Consider the following 15,901-nt stretch of genomic DNA (forward strand, 5'->3'; position numbering starts at 1 on the left):
TTTTTCAGGCGTCCGGCGTTGGCGGGGCGAACTGCGCCGGGCCTCAGCTTGGAGCGCAACCACGGCCAACGGCCGGTAGAAACAGCGTCTATCTCTTGGCTGTAGAGAACAGAACACGCCTCGACTTCTCTTAAAAAAGTTGGTGAAGCGGCGGTTATCATCGATTCCGTGAAAATTGCTGGCGTCGCCTGCTCGACTCGTTTTGTGCTCCAAGCCGTCTTCTGGCTGGACAGTGTGCTTGGAGCTGTCTCTGTCACTGCGCTGTTTCTGCCGTTCTACGTGCCGCCCCGATAATTTCGGGCGCTAACGTATTCTATTGGTCTCTGGTATTGAACCGCCATGCAGATGGATAGCGGCATCACTTTAGCCGTCCGATATACCCTCAGAAGCTAGTAGTACGATGGGAAACGGCTACCCTCAGTATTCCGTTCACTCATCAAATCCGTTGCGGGTTCACCTTGTGACTGCATGGTAGAAGGAACCCCGGCGACATATCCTGGGCAGCCGCGGCATCACGCTTCCGCCTCGTTGACGACGGACTCGCCCCACGACCACGGCGATCTCAAGCCAAAGTGCGATCCCTCATAGCGAACGAAAGTAGACACAGCCTTCCGCAAGTGGAAATAAGGGCGACATCGCTTCTGCGTTTTGAAGAATCCGAGGCCGAAGTCTCGAGAATGAAAGAACATCTATGTTCACAACTGCCGGGACCACTGACAACACTCAGTCGGGTAACCGTGGCTGCGTGTGTTGGAAGCTGCCCTTCGCACTTGGATCGGGAAGGCAGGTACCGGAAAGGTGACTCGGGTCTCCGTGCCACCCAGGCCCGTTGCTTGGGGAGCCATGCTGCCACCACCCCAGTGCAGCGCGTCACAACTGCCCCAGGAAAAGGAGCCGACGAGCGGGTAAGGCAAGCCTCTAGTCTCACCCGGTGCAGATTTAGCGCTACGGCCCAGCCAGCGAAAGAACAGTGTAGGGACAGTGGGATGGAGTATCCTCGCAAAATACGCGAATCATGTCACTCCTCTTGCACCGGCACAATAGGAACCTACCACGGAAGTTTGTATGCTTACAGCTGATCTTGCGGGGGCTCTGGAGGAGGCACGCGCCGTCGAAGCTGTAGTCTCCTAATAAACACCGTAGGAGGTGAGACCGGACGAGTGTACTTTTCGCAAGGTGTGCCCCGGTCACTTGTGTGTGTCTGTGCTTGCCCCATGGAGCTCCGGTTGGGACCGGGGCCGTCCTGGGACTCTGTCCCGGGAGCCTCATCTAGGCTTGGTTTGTGCATCGTCTGGAGCACAACAGATAGGGGTAAACTTTTTACTTCGTGGTAGCGAGGCGTTAAAGAGAGAGTTTATACAAGCTGGGTTTCTCATAAGAGCACGCAATGTGCAGTTACGCTGGACCCCGTCTAACCGATGGCTTTGGACCCAGACACTTGCAGACGCTTTTGTAGCCGTGGAATGCATCGCCCGAGTCCGGCTTGTAATCTGTTCTTGCTCGCGAGCGGGTAAGCTGTGTGGGACGCACGACCACCGGGGTGAATTCCATTGTGCCGAATCCGGTCAGCGCTCAGACCCGAGAACCGCGCTTAGGACAGTGATCGAAAAAAAGATCGAGGCTAGCCAAGAAGGGTAAGCGTGAACATGCTTTCGGGTGCGCTTTTTCAGCCTGGAGGCCGCGTACAAGCCGCACTCCGTACCCCCTCAGTTGGTCGACGTCCGCGGAGCCTGGGCCGCATTCTGCCGGGGAGCCCTCGCCAACGAGTTTAGCTTGGCGCGCCCCACGCTCCGTTCTTCCCGAGACGGCAAAGGAGTTGATGTTGGCACCGCCTACATTCTGTTGTTGAGGCCGGCGACGGGACCAAGGCTAGGCAAGCAGCTCTTCCGCGAATGCTTCCGTGTTTGCGGCGGTCTGGCGGTGTACTGTGCCTCGGGGCATGTTCAGTGGGGCCCGGCCGCCGGACTCGTTAGCCGGGTTCCCACCAGTGAGCTGCTGTGGAACAGCGCACCGCCGAGCCATTCGGCTGGCCCACGCGGCTTACCAGGCCCGCGCCGCAGACATTGCAATTCCCGGCTTCGGTTCTTGTTTTTTTGAAGTAACCTCCTGTCCAATGTTTTTTTGCCGGAGGAGCTGAGCACGTCGGGGAACGAGTACGGCATACTCTGCGCCGTCTAGCGTAGCTGTGGTCGGGTTGTTGCTTATCCTGATCCATCTCGGGGCCCGTTGCCAAAAAACGGCCTCCAGCTCGGGTTCCGATTCGCGGGCGCCCGACAGCTCCTTCACCAAGGTATGAACCGCGTGGATAGCCTTGGCCTGCTCTGGAGAAGCTCAATGAGCGATGCTCGCAGCTTGTAGTCTCACCGGCGAGTGAGCCGGAATTACGCGTTTCTCAGCATCGTAGTGCCCCCTACTCGTGGAGCACGCTATCTGAACGCAGATTCCTTTACTTGGCATCTTAAAGACAGATTGTTTTTTTCGCGAGCTGAAGAATCGGGCAGGGATTTCGGAGCGGTTAATGCGCAGATGCAGTGGAAGCTGTAGTTGGGAGACGGATCCGAGTGCTGTGGGTGTGCAGCAGTGGCAAAGCCATCTGGTTTCTGCGGGAAGCCCGAGGTCATTCGTTTTCGTCGGGTCGTTTTCAGCCAGTTGCGCTTCCGTGCTTAGGTCCTTGCCCCCGCCTGTTCATCCCGCTTGCATCGTGCTTGTGACCCACACGATTGGTGCGGCCCCTACCGACACCAGTACCTCCCCCGGAAGTCGTCCTGTACCCCCCTCGCGCGTGCTGCTGGTATCTTCGCCATTGTCAGGAGCTCTCTTAGCCGTACTCCAGAGAAGATAAGGCACCGGTTTTGCTACAGAACCGCTTCACCTTGGCCAGGCACCAGCGGAGCACGAGACGTCTGAGCTCAACACCAAGTCATACTTGTGTACTCCATCGCGCCTTGACTGGAGAGACAGGGGGCCTCCCAGTAGGAGTGGCCCTCCCGTTCCCCCCGTCTCCTCTGTTGCGGAGTTGCGTGGCGGAATACCTCCAGAGACAACTGGCCGATAAGCTTCCCCACTGTTGCCGCTTTTCGACTGTTCCCTCTCAGTGTGCGTGGGGCGCCGTTTTGCTTATTTGAGTGGACGTGTAGTACCAGCCATACCACTACACTTTAGTTAACCGAAGCGTGCTGCCAAAGGTTCTCTTTGTAACTCAGGAAAAATGGAGCTCCAATCCAACTCGAAGCTATCCACTCCTCGGTCTGACTCCGGCCAGCAGCCCGAAGAAGGCCGGCACACACCAACTAGGTTTGACACCTCAGTCTTCGTACCAGAACGCGCGCTCACCTCTTTTATGACGTTCGATCTGCAGAACAACCCCAAGCTCGTTCCTGTCGCAAAGGATCTTGCATCTGAGGAGTCTCCGAGAGTTATAACCGGATCCACTGTCTTCGATGAAGAAGACTCCGTAAGTGCCTCTCCTTCAGGAGCTTCCGTAGATACGTCACATGAGTAAGCCAAGCGGCACGGGGACACTCATTATACGGGCCGAGCTATGGACAGACCATTTGAGTATTCACTCTTTTTTACAGGTTCCTGCCGTTCCAGAGAAGGAGACTGAACCGGCTACAGATGTCTCTCCTAAGCGCTTCTACTTGCGGACAGATCCGTCGATCCCGCTGAGTCCTCCCAAGCCCCTCGTTTGCTACCTACCTCCATCTCCGTTTATAAGCAGAGACGGAAGGCTCGAGTTGGGAGATTATCCGGGGCCAGTCATTCACGAACTCGAAGCCCCAGAACTACCTCAAGTGGTGTTGGAGGCCGTACAGGCGATGGCGGGAGCGTAAGGACGAGCAGGCAGTAGTTTCTGTAGGACAGGGACGGCGAGTTGTCACGGAGGCCGGTCTCGTCATACGTAGGAGACCGATTGGAATACACGAATTGTTTTTGCATCTGTATGGAAGTCAAAGCGCCAAGCAAGCACCCCGGGAGTATGCGGCATGTGCTCTCTGCAACTGGACGCGGGCTAACTGACTCAAGCCACCCTGCAGGGAAGGGAGGTTCGCGCGTAGTTGCCGGTTGGCCGAAGGTGCGGTCTGTGCTCTGTTCATAGTTTTTTTCGGACTTCCCCTGGGCACTCGTAGAACGCGGAGAGCCGCCGACAGGCGATTTTTTGTCTGTACGGCCCCCACGCCCATCCGCGCACAGGCCCGTCTCCCAGCCTGCATGAATCTATTTTGTGTACATCAGTCCACGCACAGGTTTAACCCGTGCACCTTGTCCCATCGAACAACCCAACTCAGTTGTGGACCCTTCACCAGGTGGGTAGAGAGAGGAAGTGCCTGGGCGAGGCAGACGAACCGGAACTTCTGACACATCGCTATGACCGTCCGTCTCCCCGTTCCGAAGTTGCCTTGGTGAGTCCAAGGAGCTGCACCGGGAAGACGCCGGGGGCGCTCCTTCTCTAGTAGTATGACGGCGCGTACGCCTCTGGCCAGACGGCAGATGCCGCCCGTGAGAGTTTGGCGTAGCAGTTGTGCACTGGAGAGCCCCGAGAAACCTGCGGCGCTAGTGTATTCACAAAACCACTGATTCACGCAGCTTAGACAGACCGGAAACCAGAAATTCGATCATCGGATTTCCGATGGCCTCCTGTGGTCAGGTAAAAGTGTGGGGTATATTACACCTGCCCCTGCCGGACAACAGCGCGCCGAGGCTGCACGGGCACGAGAAAACAGTCGAGAGACGATTGACCTCAACCCAGGGGTCGTTGCTGGTCATGCCTCCCGGGGTCCAGAGCATTGGCGTCGAAAAGACCTTGAAACTGGAAGACATTGTTACACATTGGCTATGTAGTTACTGCGCAGCGGACGACTCCCTAGAGTAACTGTAAATGTATCGCAACACCCGGCTTTCGGGGGAACTCAACACCGTTCGATACGTCGGAAACAGTTACATACCATCCGCCATGCCAGTGTGTTGCCATAAAGAACACCCGAAGCAGTCTAGGCCCTAGTTGCTACTACATCGTGCATCAGTTGCGTGGTATTTCTCACTAAACGCAGCGAAGTGAAACCCGAGGAAATGAGTATGCTGTCTAGACCCATGTTTGGGGTGGACGGTGTCTCCGAGCAGGACTTCCCTGTTGCTCGTGGCACCGAAGAGGTGTAAGATATCTTTGAACATGAATGTAGCTTAGTATACACCAGGCCAAACCGTACACAAGCTATCCAAAGTGTGACTTAGAGAACTCCTGTCGTGTTCGAGTATGTCCAGAAGAATTGAGTCTCACTTATAGGGCGGTTACCACACAACTGCCCGGGGTGCTTGCGTACCTAGGCTGCAGATTCGGAATTGTCACCGCGAGCAGTTTGCGTGGCCAACAAGACCGTGGTGACGAAGGCCCTTCAATTGTAACACCAGAACGTAGTTGCCGACGGTTAGTCACCCGTATACTTTATCGTGCTTGCGGTGATGCGTTGCGGGTACCTTGCACCCACGACTCTCCTTTCACGTGAAGATGTCGGCAAAGCCCTGCTGTGAACAGTGCACCTCAATGCCATGGGCGACAACTCTCCGTCTCCAGTGCTCTGTTTACCGCGCCATGCTTTGAGGCCTCACTGCGCTGGTGTCCCGTGTCGTCGGTCGGTCTCATTGACATGTACTGATAGGTGTAACTGACAGGAATATCGAGGCCGTCCTGTGTTTTTCCTACATAGGTGGACACCAGTCACTCACACAATCTCCTCTGCGAAGCACGTTGACGGAATAAAACCACTTGTCTTTGCTGATCTGTGAGCAAACCGTGCAGGCTCTAGCAGCACTTGTTCATCACGTAGCTCACGACCCACGTGATGAAACTGTCAAGCCGCAAAATTCACTCCGCTCAAAGTCTTTTGCTCATTTCCAAGTCGGCAAAAGAGCAGAACCGTTCTTATCCCCAGTCGTCACCTTGCCAGCATCCACCTCCCCTGCTTCAACAACCACGGCAACGCCACTTGCCCGTCAATCGAGCTGTTTTTCTTTCAAATACAAGGTGATCCTCACTCTCCCACGCTCGGTGACATCTCTCGACCGTGAATGCTGACCGGACGGCCAGGACGTCGCCTGTGCGATCGTACAGGGACCGTGCATCCAGTCGGCCGCGGTTACTAACAATTCTGCTCCTTCTGGTAATTCACGCCCTAAGGCCGCCAAAGAACACCCTAAGCTCTTCGAAGGAGGTCCAAGTCATTGCGGACATGAGCGAACGTTTTGCCAGCCGCGCACCCAAACCCCGCCACAGCACCATCAAGCCCTCTTCTCTTACGGTCTCGATCATCATCTTGGTCATCGTGACGCACGGTTTACTCTTCGGGCCACTACCAGACACGGCCCTCTCAGTAAACCTGCTGGATGCGCCCCCGGCAACAGACGAGCCCAACACTCCTTGGGACCTCGAGATAGCATCGCCCCGGTTAGGTGACAGCAGGCTGGAAAAGCAGGTCTCCGCCCTCGCTGTGTTCGACTGCACGCTGGAAAAGGGTGCACGTGCGTCGAAAAACCTGGAGAAAATGCAGGAACTCCTTTGACTTAAGGACACCTGCAGAAAACTCAGGGCGGATGCCGAAGCCCCCGCAGCAGAGTTCGCTGGGCGTAGGCAATTGTTAGAGACAACAGATAATGCACGGTGCTGCACCTGTCGTCGGACTCCTGACAGCTTTTTCAGGGTGTCAAGAGAGACAACGGCTGTGCCGCGGCGCTGTTGAGCATGAATCTGCGTGATTTCTCCACAACGTCCAGCGACCCACTTTCCGTGTTCGGAAGCGACTGGGTAACGCAGATGAAGGCCCCACAGTCGTACATTGACATCCTTTTTTGCATGACAACGAGAAAACGGAGCTGCCCAGGACGAGAAAAACATCTTGACTTGGCCGGTCGGTCTCTCAGCTCCACCCACTGCTCTGAAAGTTGTTCCGGTTTGTCCCGGATTCCCCTGTTTGCAAGTGACGTACGCCGGGGGCCTCTTTCCCGCGGCTTCGAATGCACTCACCGGTTCACACGGTCTACCTCTTCCATTTGTACTCACTTGCGCCGAGAGTCCGCTTTTCGACTCCACGGACCTGGACGATCTCAATGCCTCCTCGTGTTGCTGCTGAAGCATGCCATACAGTTGTATGCGTGTACGTATCACATCGAAGGGATGAGTAACGACGCTCGCAACAGCTGCGGCGGAGGCACCGCAAGCGAAGTTCTTGACAGCAAAATACTCAACTTGTTCTCTAGGCTTGTCAAGCCCAGCACGAGTACGTGACCAAGTGTACAGTCCAAGAAAGATGCCGGAAAACGGTACATCGCGGAGAATGGTCGGCCAGGCTCCGCGGAAGATTGACAAGGGGCCTTCCTGCCGCCACATGGAAAGAACCACGCTGTGAAGGGGCGGAGGAGAGGCAGATGAACTCTGCGAAGTAGAAACGCACACAAAGCACATAAGGAATCGATGAAAACGCCACAGTACGAGATATAAAATGGCTTAGGACCGGGTGCCACAGGAGCCCGGACCAAGGGAGACGTATATGCTGGCAGAAAAGATCATGGAGCATGAGAGAAGTACACAAAAAACAGAAGACTCCCTTCTTACGCTGTAGGGCTGACAAGGGTCGGAAGCGCGCGTAGTCCTTTTCAAGGCTCTGGGGAACTCGTGCTGCATTGTCACCTGCATCCTACCACTTGGAAACCCCTTCGACAGCCTTTTGTCAGCTGAGTGTCAATGACACTTCAACCTCCCATAACTACTAACCTGCGACCAAACTCAACTGATGCAGAGAGACCGGCGAAAAACAGTGCCCTTTCGCGGCAGCCATACTCGCAACTAGAATAGCACGGCACATGAACAACAGCGCACATGTACGATGTTAAGGACACTGTGGCCGGCGTTTCCGCGGCCCACTCATGCTTAACTCCCCGGTACACGCCTGAAACTGCAGCACAGGCATTCACCGTAGACACGCGGGGAAAAGAACCTGAGCTGACTCACGGCTCACGCTCTGCTCCTACAGGCTCGACAAGACACGTCTTTTTGTGAAGTTCGCTGTCCGACATGTATCAACTGAAAGTCGACACCGGGGACGCCAAATCTTGAGGCAGACCCACCCATGACGATTCGACCCTGGTCTTGATTACGGAAATGGGATTGAACACGAGGACCGCTACACCCCTGGCAACAGCGCTGACAACTGCGTTGTACCAGGGAGGTGCTTTCGTCTCTTCTTCCGCCTTTTGTACCGCGTTTGAGAGCGGTAGAGACCCAGCTTCCCTATCGGAGCCTTGAGCCGACCCGTTGTGTCCGTCTGAAGGCACCAGGGAGGGCTCTTCTAACCGTGACACCGCATTTGCTTTCTTTGCAGCAGCAGCAACGAACTTCCAACTACCCGTAAGGAAGTCCAGGGAATAGAAGTAAATTCCGACGCCCGGGCCAACACGAAGGAGACAAGGCCATAAGCCCCTCCAGAATCCTCGCCACCCCCACATGGTGTAGATACGCTTGCAGATCTGCCCAACAGATGGGGGATTGTGACGAGTTCCTGGTGCCTGTTGTTGCTGAAAGTCGCAGAGGAAAAAAAAAAAAAAAATCCGCACATGAACAAAAGAGAATGCAGACAGACCCTGACCTGCGACACATCATCCACACTCAGGGGAAACTGTACAGTGTGTTACGCACGAAGGCCCCCTCGGTTCATCGATGCTCCCGAACCCAGACAAGAAAAGCAACCGGCCTTCACCGCCACTTCATCACGTGGTTGAGACATAAAAGCAACGAGATGCGGCAAAGAGAAGGGAGAAAAGATCCCCCTTGTGTCTTCATACCGGTCGACAGCCACAATGTAGGAAAAATCACTCGTCCATCGCGCTTGCTCTTCATAAGATTGTCGGATTAGTCGGGTGACTTGCACCTGAAAGAAGTCAGGAATGGCCTCTTGAGTTCTATGCGAGCACGTCCACAAGGAGCGTTGTACAAGGGGTTTACTGAAAGCACTGGACAGCAGGCGTGCACGAGTAGGTGTACTTTACACACATCGGGCACCGACACATCAAGACGCATATACGCATACGCAAACCTACGGACTCCCAGGAAGCGAACTCGCGTAGCAGGTGCCCCTAGAAAGTTGTATGTATACGTTTGAGGAAAACCAGGAGGTGAGCTTTTACCTGCTGCTGCGTTTTGATTACATCCAGAGGTTGAAGAATTGTCGCGCATGCAATGCCACTTAAAGCGCCAGCTACCCCCGAATCTACGCGAGCTTTCTTGGCACGTGACGCTTCGTCTGCCTTCGCCTTAACGGCAGTCGAAGCCCCTCTGGAGACCTCATCCGGAAGAGAGGACGTACAAGACGCGACGTCTAGAGAATGACATGCATGAGAACGACACGGAGAAAAACTAGACACGACCGACTTACGAAGCGGAAAGCACCGAGGGGAGCACATGGATGCTGCCCCTACGTAACAACAGCAACAATGCCCACGGTGATACGAGGAAGAAGCCGATGAAGAGACATGCGAACGGCGGGGGCAAGGGGAAGGACAAGATGAGAAGAGAGAGAGAGCCGATCGTGAAAAGCAGCTAGGAGAGAGGGCGCGATTCTTCATTTGGGAAGAATCAACTGGAAGGCCAAAGGGAGACACAGGAGAAGACGCCCGCGGCAGTGCAGGAGAAAAGATATATTGACTTAACGGTAAGGAAACTGGCGGACAACCATTCACGGACGGGAATGACATCGACGAACAACTTCTTCCTCGTACCCCGCGGGAGCGGGGTTTCCCGCACACAGGGTGCCGTCTATCGAACCCAGGCCGGGAGCTACAGCCGAGTGATTCCCTCGACGGGTGCGAAGGAGATGACGCCGGAGACAGTCCGGAAGACGAAGAGAACTCCGGGAAAGATGCATGATTCCTGCGGTGACCAGGGCACACCCCAAAACTGAGCAAATGGGGAGGAGGAGGAAAGGCAGACGAGGAACAAAGGTACGAAGACGAAAGAGAAGAACCGCAGGGAGGTGACAACAGTCGGCCCAAGAGCGAGGCGCCACCAGATCTCTGCACCCTTTCTTGAGACGAAGCAGCGAGGGATTGACCTGACATGGTTGTAGACAAAAAGACAAATTACTAGAAGACACCCACCATATCTGTGCAGAATGTCAAAGATGGGCATGCGTCATGTCGAAAACCGCACTGCGGAGAACGCGGAAAACAACACTTCACACCTACTGAAACGGACAAGACCTCTGTTCTTTTCCGTCCTGCTCGCAATGCGTCTGCTTGCCCACGGGATTGAGCCCAAACTGACGCGGCTGCAACGCGTACATGGAGGGCAGTCGTGACAGGAGAAACCGTGCTACTCTTCCGTCACAGTCGTTTGAGATGCAAACCTATCACGCCGACGTCTACGGATGACGTTTACTCTCGGTACCTGAACAACGACGCGCTAGAAACAGAGGAGGAGGGACTCCGACGCCCTCTTCACGTGACAAAGGGATGGCGTCGTTTTCATTCCGCTGGCATTGACACAGGCCCCCATGGGGGGACACCATGAAAGCAAACGGTGCGATTGAAAGCGTTAGCTGCGGCTCATGCAATTCCAAAAAGTCTCCTGCGGTGCGCCCGGCGGGGGGGGACTACATCCCGTGGCCGGCGAAGGGTGAGTCACACTAGCATGAGATGATCCGACGCACAAGAGAGCCGCTGCTCTACCTAGCTCTCTCTAAGAGGAGAACGACAACGGGGGAAACAACCCCACGGAGCGGCCGTGGACCGCTCGAGGTGACTCTGCTGGGTAAGTCCGTTCCATTACTTTGCTCCGTCTCCCAGGTTTCAACAGCAGCCTGCGGCCGCATGCCTCAGATCAGGTTCGGCAGTGATTTCTCGCCATTAGCTCCGCCGCCTCACGCACCGAGGTGGACCATATCAACGCAAAACCCAAAAAACCACCCACAGGTTTTAAGAGCAACTGACCTACGGCTGCCTTGCGAGAACGAACCCACAAACCTTCCCTGGCAGTCGGGAAGCCCGTTATTCAGTGACAAGTGTGTAGAAGACGATCCTTGCCCGCATACTGGCGCAACTCAGACATCTCTGAAATGACAAAATGCCGAGAAGGCGACACCCTCGTCAGCGTGCCCAAGAAAATAGCATCTAGGGCTCATCTGTTAGAACGGCAGCTGGCTGCGGGTCGGCGGGAAAACACCAACCGTGCCATGAACCCGTCAAGTACAACTTCTCTCCGATCTCGTGAGTAAGCCGACCTGCCTTGGCTGTCGCCCTTCCTTCGACCTCCATAGCACGGGTTGCTGGCCTGAAATGCGTACAGAGGAATTGCTTCGTGGTCTGTCTACTTGCTTGTGCACACCTTTCCTCTCTTTGTTCTGCTTGTTGCTTCTCTCTTTATTCTGCCCACTGCGCGTGTCCTTGTGAAGCTCGTGTTGTCGTTTATCTCCGTGCTCCTTCTCTATCACACGTTGCACATCAGATTCTCGTTGCCCGGTCCAGCACTGACGACGTTTTCCAGTCTGGTTCAGGACAATAGTTCGTCGTGTCTCGGTGTTTTGCCGTAGAGGGGAGTTTCCCAGACAGGTGGGGCTCCCTGTAGCCTTGGTCCGGCAATTTCCTTTTCGCCTCCACCCTTCATCGCTCTTTTGTCCCCGCACGCCGCCACTCATTCACATTAACTCTCTGCACTTCCTCTGCACAAACTTCTCCATTCTCCAGTATTACTGTTTTTCGAAATGGCGGACGTTTCAGCTGAGCCTAAGCCTGCAGAAGCCCCCGCAACTGCTGCAACTAAAGAGGACGACGAGAACTTCAACCCTGAAGAGGAAGTGACTGAGGGAAACTGGAACACTCCGCAAGTAAGCCGCTTTTTCTTTCGTTTACTCCGCTGTCTTTATCGTGCCTTAGTTGCTTTTCGCGCAGTTCCAGCGGTGTCCGGCTCTCAGCGCGGGTCTTCGTCGTCTGTCTCTGTCTTGTGGCGGCGCGGTGTCACTTCTGTCGGTCCGGAGCCTGCATTTTTCATGGTGGAACCTGCCTGCTTTCGCGAACTCGCATTCTGTGCCACTTTGGAGCGGAGTGATCACTCCGGGCCATCGTCTTGTCTCTCTTAGATGCCTTTGGGCTATCCAAGAATCAGTTGTCTATACTACCAGCCCGCACATTGCTGGTGTTTGTGTCCCTCTCCTTACGCGCCGCCACCAGATCCCTTTGTTTTGCCTGGTCGGGTGTTGTCCATGTGTTTCCATGGTTTTTGTGTGAGTCTCGCGCCTGGCCCCGAGCCGCTCGGCCTTACAACGTCTGCAACCATCCTCAGTGTCGCTGTCCTCTCCGGGGGGCGGCCCTAGTAGTATGCGCAGTTGCCTTGCCTCTCGTCCTTTGCTATCTTTGCGCCTCTGCTTCGCTTCAAAAGCGTCACATCTTGCCTTGATTGTCCTATTTCCCGGACGCGTCTGTTCTTCCTTCCAGGATTAGGGTAACTTGTCGCGTGCTTCTAGTAGGAAGTGCTTCCTCGTAGTGTTCCCGTGAAATTCGACGTAGTTCGAAGGTCTCATATCCATTGGGCGAGGCAGGGTTTACCTTGGACGTGTAAACAGCTCTACCCCAAAAGAGACTTCTAAGGTTGTGTGCGTGCACTTCTTTCAGTAAAGAGATAGTCTATGGTTTCAGTTTGGTTCAGCGTCTGAAACTGAGAAGTCTTCATACGACGCGAGAAAGTGTATCAAGACAGGGAGGAGAACGTCGCTTGTCCTTGTTGTGCCGACGTTGAAGAGGCCGCTGCCACGCGGATCTGGTGCATGCGTACGCCGTTCTCCGGCACTCTTTTTTGCCCGTGAATCCGTCTTCTTATGAATGCCACTTGCCATAGAAATCTCCGCTGTGATGTTTTAGCCGTCTCGTATCCCATTTGTTGATCCGCCATCACAGGTTGAAGTCCGTGAAGTCAAGGTAGAGACAGGCGAGGAAGAAGAAGAAGTTTTCTGGAAATGTCGGAGTAAGTTGTATCGATGGGTGAGCGCCGGTTCTGACTCTAAGGCAGGCGCAGCGGGAGAGTGGAAGGAGCGCGGCATTGGAGAGGCGAAGCTTCTCCGACACAAGCAGACGAAGAAAATTCGCTTCCTTCTCCGTCAAGAGAAAACCCTTAAGATCGTCGCAAACCACTATGGTACGGAGCAGTCCATTGACCGATGTATCATCATAACATTCGGTCATCCTGGAGGCTCCTCGTCATATACAGCCATAACCGTGTTCATCTCAGTATGTGTAGTATCTTTCTTCGTGCTCAGTTCACAGATATCAGCGCAGACATACACAGGTACATATAATTGCCTTTATTTGCAGTTACAGCGGCATGCTGAGTCTCTTTGTCTTATCGGTTTTTGTTTTTTTTTTTCCATTCTGGAAGCAGTTCCGGCGATGGCTAGTCTGGGGCGACGGCGTCTGACCTGTCCATAGGACCCATGCCATGACAGGAATCAGGAGTTACCCGAACTCTTGTTTGAGCCACTATACTCAGATCACATCATACGAAGAGGAAACCTTACCGAAGAAGGGCACCCGTAGCAATGGCCAGCTACCCAAGCCATTGGCTGAGTTGTTTCTACTGAAGTGGAGGTGGAGTTTTTCACTCAAAAATAGAATGCAGCTCCGACTAAAGGCAAGAGAAAAGTGCTTTTCTATGGCCGAACTGGGGTGGAACTTGAGTATTAGGCACCGTTCGCTGGGTCGTACTTTCCATGCATTGTATGGTGTTCTAGGGTTGATACGCATTTCGTGTGTGCTGCCTGTCGTACTGCCGCTGGTCGTCTGTAACACACATTCCAAATGCCTGAATGATCTGTAAGTGAAAACTAGTCGTCTTTGTCACGCTGGCCCGGTGTGTAGAGATAGTGCTTCTTCAAACTGTCCTCTTGGGGAGACTCACTGTGTCGGCGGGTTTGTCTTGTGTTTTGTTGATTGATGCGGCTCACCGGGAGGGTCAATGGTTCTTTTGTATTTTCTTGCCTCTCTTCGCGTTTGTTCTTCTCAGTCGTGGCAACGGACGTCTACTGCAAGCTGTCTCCTAACGTGAGCAGCGAGAAGATCTGGGTGTGGACGGTCATGGACTTCGCAGAGGGCGAGTTGAAGAACGAGCAGTTCGCTCTTAAATTTGGCCAAGTTGAACGTACGTCTAAAATCAGAAGGCCGTCTCCACTCCCAAAGCAACAGAGGCTGCCACTGAGGTGCTTTGTGAACTCTCCTGCTAGTCGTGTTTACAGCAGTATCCTGATGCGATTTGTGAAGCGTGACCTGACACGTGAGCGATCCCCTGGAGAGTGGATAAGCATGTAGAAGCGTTTCAGCACGATGCATTTCAAAAAGATTTCTCCACGGTTGCTTGACCTAAGGGGGGGAGGCCGCTGTCGTGATCGTTCACGGATGTATGCGGGTTGCACGGTCAGTCCACATGTGACAGACCCAACTCCTGGTGTATGTCAGGATCTTCATTTTTTTTCCTGTCCTCTGTTGTGGTGACCAGAGGCCAATGAGTTCAAAGCAAAGTTTGAGGAAGCTGCCAAGTTGAACGCAGAGATTTTCGGCATTGCTGCTGATGAAAAGAAGGACGAGAAGGAGGCACCGAAGGAGGAAAAAGAGGAGAAGTCCCAGGAAGGAGACAAATGATGGAAAAGAGACAGGGTGGAAGCTAGAGATCAGGCTCATGAAGAATCGAGGACAGTGGATATCATACGCGGTGACTCGCATTGGTGTGCACGCGGCTGTACGTGTATAAAGGGACATCGTCTGCAGCTGAGTGGGTTGAATCGCTCTCAAAGAGAGCCATTGTCGTCAGTTATACTCGCCTGCTACTGGTCTTCACATTGTAACTATGGAAATCGTCGTTACTGTCGTAAAGATGTCACGTGGTTTTTATCGCTCTCCCGCTGTTAGGGGTCACAGCTTCCGGCGATTACGATCGATCTTGTCTTGGCCCTACGCACAACTTTCTCTACCTGCTCTTCGTCTTCTATCGGTGCGCCAGGTTATTATGCGCAGAGTGTCGCTAGTCAAAGTCCTTCTCTGCTTCACTCTCCTGCGGTTGGGCGGCTTCTCGGTAATTATGGATGCATCAGAGTCACACACGGGGTTTGGAACTGTTGACTCGCAGTTGAGCGACGGAGTAGGAGAGAAGGCAGTTCCTCGTCCAGAGTACGGCTGTCCACTGGTCGTCATCCCTAGCCCTCAAACAGTCTGTTACAGTGGCAGATACACCAAACATGCAGGCTTCGCCTAAGACAGCTGCTACTTCCCGTGTACGTTCGGGGCTCTGGTTTAGGAACATCCCCGTCTGCTTTTTTTCATATACGGGTTATCTCTCTCCCGGGAGAATAGACGTCTTCCTAACAGTTCCGCAGCATCATCCCTGTCTCTACCGACGTGGGTGGAAGAGCTGCGTCGCTGTAGGGCGTTCTATCTGCATGAAACGAGTTTGTAGGTCGCGCATTTAGTCTGCCAACTTGCGTAGTTCTCTGCTTGCTGGCAGCCACGCAACCTGATAGCCTGCTCGTATTGGGCCTAGGGCAGTCGCCTCCTCAGTCGTAAGCACTCTTGTGGAAGTCTCGCCAGAGGTGCCCCTCTGGCGAGACTTCCACAAGAGTGCTTACAGCAACCAGCTACGAGAAGACAGATGTGGTACGATAGGTACCTCTCTGTCCTCCAACGCTGTCGAGTAATACCTGAGGAAAAGCTATCTGTTCATGAAGGCGGTAACCCGCTGTAAATGTGTTCGTCCGAAGCGCTCGGGCGCTGTAAAGCTATCAGCGCGTGCGGTCTGCGTAGGTGGTAAGCCAGGAAAGAGGGGATATGCTCTGACGGAAGTTGTCCCGTCTCTGCGGATACTCCTTAGAAAGTAACACTT

General features: G+C 54.2%; 3 protein-coding genes across 3 annotated transcripts; 2 read left to right on the plus strand and 1 right to left on the minus strand.

Moving 5' to 3' along the window:
- Positions 1–1,465: 1,465 nt before the first annotated feature.
- Positions 1,466–6,537, plus strand: CSUI_003778 (uncharacterized protein). Its single transcript, XM_068063973.1, has 5 exons — positions 1,466–1,510; positions 1,671–2,290; positions 3,204–3,454; positions 3,579–4,403; positions 5,798–6,537. Exons 3-4 carry the CDS (start codon positions 3,209–3,211, stop codon positions 3,831–3,833), a joined length of 501 nt encoding a protein of 166 aa, XP_067924045.1. The 5' UTR covers positions 1,466–1,510; positions 1,671–2,290; positions 3,204–3,208; the 3' UTR covers positions 3,834–4,403; positions 5,798–6,537.
- Positions 6,538–8,070: 1,533 nt separating this feature from the next.
- CSUI_003779 (solute carrier family member 38) lies at positions 8,071–10,146 on the minus strand (the record flags this gene model as incomplete). The annotated part of the gene is made up of 3 exons (XM_068063974.1): positions 8,071–8,565; positions 9,175–10,097; positions 10,140–10,146. The coding sequence occupies 3 exons, from the start codon at positions 10,144–10,146 to the stop codon at positions 8,071–8,073; spliced, it is 1,425 nt and encodes a 474-aa protein (XP_067924046.1).
- Positions 10,147–11,216: 1,070 nt separating this feature from the next.
- Positions 11,217–14,848, plus strand: CSUI_003780 (ran-specific gtpase-activating). The gene is made up of 5 exons (XM_068063975.1): positions 11,217–11,250; positions 11,574–11,867; positions 12,934–13,171; positions 14,036–14,170; positions 14,525–14,848. The coding sequence occupies exons 2-5, from the start codon at positions 11,745–11,747 to the stop codon at positions 14,665–14,667; spliced, it is 639 nt and encodes a 212-aa protein (XP_067924047.1). The 5' UTR covers positions 11,217–11,250; positions 11,574–11,744; the 3' UTR covers positions 14,668–14,848.
- The last annotated feature ends 1,053 nt before the right edge of the window (positions 14,849–15,901 follow it).

This window comes from Cystoisospora suis (genome assembly GCF_002600585.1).
Source record: "Cystoisospora suis strain Wien I chromosome Unknown contig_1709, whole genome shotgun sequence".
Lineage (NCBI taxonomy): Eukaryota > Apicomplexa > Conoidasida > Eucoccidiorida > Sarcocystidae > Cystoisospora > Cystoisospora suis.